Source organism: Sapajus apella, unplaced genomic scaffold, assembly GCF_009761245.1.
Source record: "Sapajus apella isolate SASKATOON/1434 unplaced genomic scaffold, GSC_monkey_1.0 scaffold145, whole genome shotgun sequence".
Taxonomy (NCBI): Eukaryota; Metazoa; Chordata; class Mammalia; order Primates; family Cebidae; genus Sapajus; species Sapajus apella.
In genome coordinates this window covers 661,803-666,571 of record NW_022437085.1, presented here as the reverse complement: position 1 = coordinate 666,571, position 4,769 = coordinate 661,803, and the positions used below count along the sequence as shown (strand labels likewise).

Sequence of the window (4,769 nt, the reverse complement as noted above, 5' to 3'; positions counted from 1 at the left end):
AGGATCAGTCCTGTTCCACCTTGATTTTGGACTTTTAATAAGCCAGAGCTATATACACTATGTAATTAGCAACAAGAAAAAGTTAAAACATAAACACCAGTTCGTGTTTAAGCAGTGGTCTAAGAATACTCTTCCATCTTCCTTCCTCCTTCTTTCCTGACTTTTCAACCTGGTTCTGCCTATGAGTGCTAAACGTGGCTCTATTGCTCTCACTTCAATCTCATCTAGCTTCTTTTACTGTTTGTTTATGTTTTCTCTATCGTCTGGACTTCGGGCTCCCTTCACAGACCTTGTCTTAATTCAGCCATCAAACTCTGAGCACCCCTTATAGCCTTTGGCAGACAGAGATTCCCCAACCTAGCCTTAACCTAGGAAGAACCTAACCGCCCTCCCCAGTCACACTGCAAGACAATTCAATAGAAATCGTTCTACTATAAGGACACGTGAACACGAATGTTCATTGCAGCACTGTTTACAATAGCAAAGACCTGGAACCAACCCAAATGCCCATCGACGATAGACTGGATGGGGAAAATGTGGCACATATACACCATGGAATATTATGCAGCCATCAAAAACGATGAGTTTGGGTCCTTTGTAGGGGCATGGATGAACCTGGAAACATCATTCTCAGCAAACTGACAGAAGAGCAGAAGATCAAACACCGCATGTTCTCACTCATAGGCGGGTGTTGAACAATGAGAACGCATGGACACAGGGAGGGGAGCACTACACACTGGGGTCAGTTGGGGGGAAATAGGGGAGGGACGGTGTGGGTGGGGAGCTCGGGAGAGATAGCAAGGGTAGAGATGCCAGATGTAGGTGATGGGGAGGAAGGCAGCAAATCACACTGCCACGTGTGTACCTATGCAACAATTTTGCATGTTCTTCACATGTAACCCAAAACCTAAAATGCAATAAAATAAATAAATGGGGAAAAAATAGTAACAGTCATTTAACTAAGCTATTTAGAAAACACTGACAGGTTTGTTTCTGTTTTAATTACCTTAAAGATAGAACACAAAATCCAAGGCTTTTGTTCCTGGGGTGGTATTTTGCAAAATAATTTACAACATTTTAAACTTCACATTCTTTATTAAATCTCCAGTATGTAGGGCACATTAGTGGTAAACAGAGTGTGGGAGGGTACAAGGTGTAAAATGTAAAAGCATGCATGAATAACTTTCACCTCTTTCCACAATCCTTTTTTCCTCTTTTATTAATTTTTGCCATCAGCTGTGCTCTCTGGTGGGTGATGCAGGAGTTGGCATTCCCCCAGAATGGAAATGTGCAAAATAAGAAGGCAGTGGAGGACCAAATATCAGAGGAGGAGCCAAAGGAATAGGCATAGTGAGAAATGGATTGAAAATTGGAGGTCGAGGAGGGATGAAGCAATGAGCGGTAGAACAAGAAGGTAAACCTGGAGAACTGGAAGACAATGGGATAGGCCTTGGCCAATTATGCATGGGGTGGCATGGGCCCCTGAGTGGAAAAGAAACATGAGCCAGCTTTCCCCTGCAGGCTATTCGTGTATTTCCGGGAGGCACCTCCATTACTATCCCTGATCTAAGGGTGGGAATATGTGAAGGGCCTCTCACTTGTGGGCGCCTGGGTGGAAAGAACCCTTTACCTCGTGGCAAAGCCACATGCAACCTTGCATTATTACTACCTCTCTCAGTGCCCCCATTGTTGACATTTGTGCCCCCTACTATCAGTGCAGGAGGACCACCAGAGACTTCCCAGGACACATTAATAGCATCCTTTCCCTCCTGCCCCCAGCCTGCCAGTGCATCAGAGCTATTTACTTCTGCTGTTGCTAGGGACTCTTCTGCAACAGCAGGTGGTGGCTCATAGGGGCGTATGAGAGCTCTCAAACTATGAACAGGAATGCAGGATCCTGCTATCTCAGAGGGGCACTCCAGTTGCTCTCTAGCCAGATCAGTCAGCACATTGACGGAAGGTCTCAGCGGTACTTGAGTTTGACCCCAGGGCTCTGCGTCATCCTCCAACTTGGAACTCAGACATTGCAGGGGCATGTCGTGGTGCAGCTCCTGGTTCCCATTTTTGTCCACAGCTACTACCATGGGTGAGGGGGCGTGCCCTCCAAGGCTGGCAAAAACAGAAATCAAAAAGCTAATAAAAATGGAAATGCAGTAACCAGAAAATAGCTAAAATATGTAATTGACTGAGCTCACTGAAATATACCAGGGAAAAAAAGAGTGCCCTCTCTCTTACATGTAGCCAAATACTTGCTCAGTCCACTGGCCTTTTCCCAGGTGGCTTCTTTAGTGCTAGGCTACATGATTGCCCCTCATGACTACCCAGTGGCCTATTTCATTCCTCATTTCCTTACCTCTACAAGGTAGCAAGAAAGCCTAGAAGACCCACATAGCTTAATAGTAAGCATATAATAGAAAATACCAGCTTTTTCAAGTCCCTCTAGAATCTATGATTCACTAATCCTGGCATTCAGATTCTGGCAATATTGTTCTGGAATGTCTTCTGAGGTAAAATATATTTTTCTTCACAGAAGTCAAAGAATAGTTATGTTAATAAACATATAAGTTTCTCTTCCTAAGGCATCATTCAACACTTACACCAAATTTTGTTACCAATTTCTTTCATTCAACCAATACCACACCGTAGAGTAAGAATTTCCTCATGTTTAAACTCCAATGTTAAGACTAGGGATTTGCCAATTTTCTTTCAAAATTACAATTCAAAGTTGCCATTCTTAAATCCAGTATTCTTTGTAACTAAATTTATATCCTTCAAGTTTTTTCTGCAGTTTCCTCCCACATCTCCTCCAACCTACTCATCCCTGTCCCAGTTACACAATAAAGCAATTCAAACTGACTTTGCCTTCAAAATTAAACAGTTGTACACGGTTTTGTACTTACACATTTTCAATACAAGCCATGAAGAAATTTGAACAGGATATCTTTCCTGAGGTGGTGGAGATAGCCAGCTGAACACCCACACAGGCCAGCCCAGTCTGGAGAAATGACTCCTGCTTCTGTCTTAGAGGCTTGGCACTCGAATGAAGGCAGGGACCAACTGCTTCCTTCTAGATTTGGAGTTCTCTTTCTGGGGTTACCAGTTGCTAGGGAAGGGAGGGAGAAAAGGAGTGGGGAGGGTGGTGGGTGGGGATGAATCTGTGACACTCCTTTGAACTTAAATGTGGAACTGGTGTTTGCACAGTAGTAGATGGGTGGTAAAGGAATTCACTGCATTAATTCTGATGCAGGGCAGTGGAAAGAAAAATCATTTCAAGAAGGATTTAGAATCATGGAAGCATGATATTTTTTAAAGAGTTACTTCTGAAGTTTTAGTTATAAAAGGTAGTTGTCAAGTCTCCTCAAATTTGAAAACACTTTGAGCAGAGTACTGTGCCTAATCTTGTAATTTAAACTTCCAATTTGGGAGATGCATGTTATTAACTTGGTGGGGAACAGAGGTTTGGGGGATAAATGGCTTTTCTATCTGTGAAGATGAAACAAGAACTCATCTAAGAATCATTGTGACATTATTTTTAACCCCTCCCATTGTAGTTATTTCCTTCATCTTGCCTATTAGTTTATAAGCTCTCTCTCTCTCTTCACTTCTCTCTCTGTCTCTCTCTCTCTCTCTCTCTCTCTCTGTGTGTGTGTGTGTGTGTGTGTGTGTGTGTGTGTGCGTGTGTGTGTATTTTCTGTAATAGAGCGCTGGAAATTTCTGTCAGGTGAGGAGGGTCAGAAAAAAAGCATAACAGATGTCATAAATTTATAAATATTAGCTCAGATTTGGCCTTGTTACTGTTTTGCATAGCGCACTTTCTGTTTTTCCATCCTAAATTTCATCCACCTCCCTGACTTTAAGAAAGCATACTTTCCCAGCTTTCTTTTCTGACATTGATCTACAGATTAATTGCTCTGAAATTACAATGACTATCCCCTTATCCAAGATCACTAATGCTCTAGGATAAAGTCATAAACCTGGCAAGCCTGCCTAAATTTACATAAGATTTGTGCTCTGCTGGCTAGACCTTGAAGATGGTGTCTTCCTTATTTTCAATATTAGCATATGCTGCTACAGTTCAACAGTAATGTGTATTTCGTTTCTCTTAAGGAAAGATAACAGACTCAAACACCATGTGCTTCAATTTTTAGGTGTGCGGTATCTGTGTATCTGTGTGTGTGTGAGAGAGAGAAAGAATAGTACATAAGTACAAGGTACTAACGTAAAGAAATGGTCACTACTGCAAATCAACACAACTCATATAGAAGTGACCTTTTGGGTCTCCAAGTCCACATCTTCCTGCCAGAGTGTGTTGTCTCCATCTATACAAGAAAGTGGCATGTTTCCAACACATTTCCCAGAAGAATCTGTTCACTTGCCTAGCATGGTTTACTATTGAGTAATCTCTTGATTGTCCAGGTCCTGTTTCTATTCTTGCTTCAGTTTATTCTGCACCTTGTCCTTATGTTAAAAAATATATATATATATATTATTAGCAATATTATTGTTGTGGAGTGTTAAAGCTCTTTTAGTGCTTGCTGTATCAGAAGGGAAATCACAAGTTGGGTTAATGCTTGCTAATAGTTGGTGAATCACATTTAGATAAATGGTTCCAGTATAATAGGTTGCATATTGCTTTCCTGATAATAGCAATGAAGCCTGAGGAATGCCTTTTGTTCTTATCAAATTATAATAATAATATATTTTTACCTAGAAATACCTGTTTGGTAAGATATCATCTTAATTGGTTTATATAGAATACAATGTAATAT

The 4,769-nt window shown here is 41.3% G+C and overlaps 1 protein-coding gene across 1 annotated transcript; it reads right to left on the bottom strand.

The window, feature by feature from the left end:
- Positions 1-1,079: 1,079 nt before the first annotated feature.
- PRR32 (proline rich 32) lies at positions 1,080-3,071 on the bottom strand. The gene is made up of 2 exons (XM_032264663.1): positions 2,901-3,071; positions 1,080-2,109 (listed from the first exon to the last, which is right to left on the bottom strand). Exons 1-2 carry the CDS (start codon positions 2,918-2,920, stop codon positions 1,233-1,235), a joined length of 897 nt encoding a protein of 298 aa, XP_032120554.1. The 5' UTR covers positions 2,921-3,071; the 3' UTR covers positions 1,080-1,232.
- Positions 3,072-4,769: the final 1,698 nt, after the last annotated feature.

Coding starts and splice junctions, on each gene's coding strand:
- PRR32 (XM_032264663.1), bottom strand. CDS start 2,920: ATGGCTTGTATTGAAAATGT. Junction 2,110..2,900: donor ATGGCTTGTATTGAAAATGT/GTAAGTACAAAA, acceptor TGTTTTTGCCAG/CCTTGGAGGGCACGCCCCCT.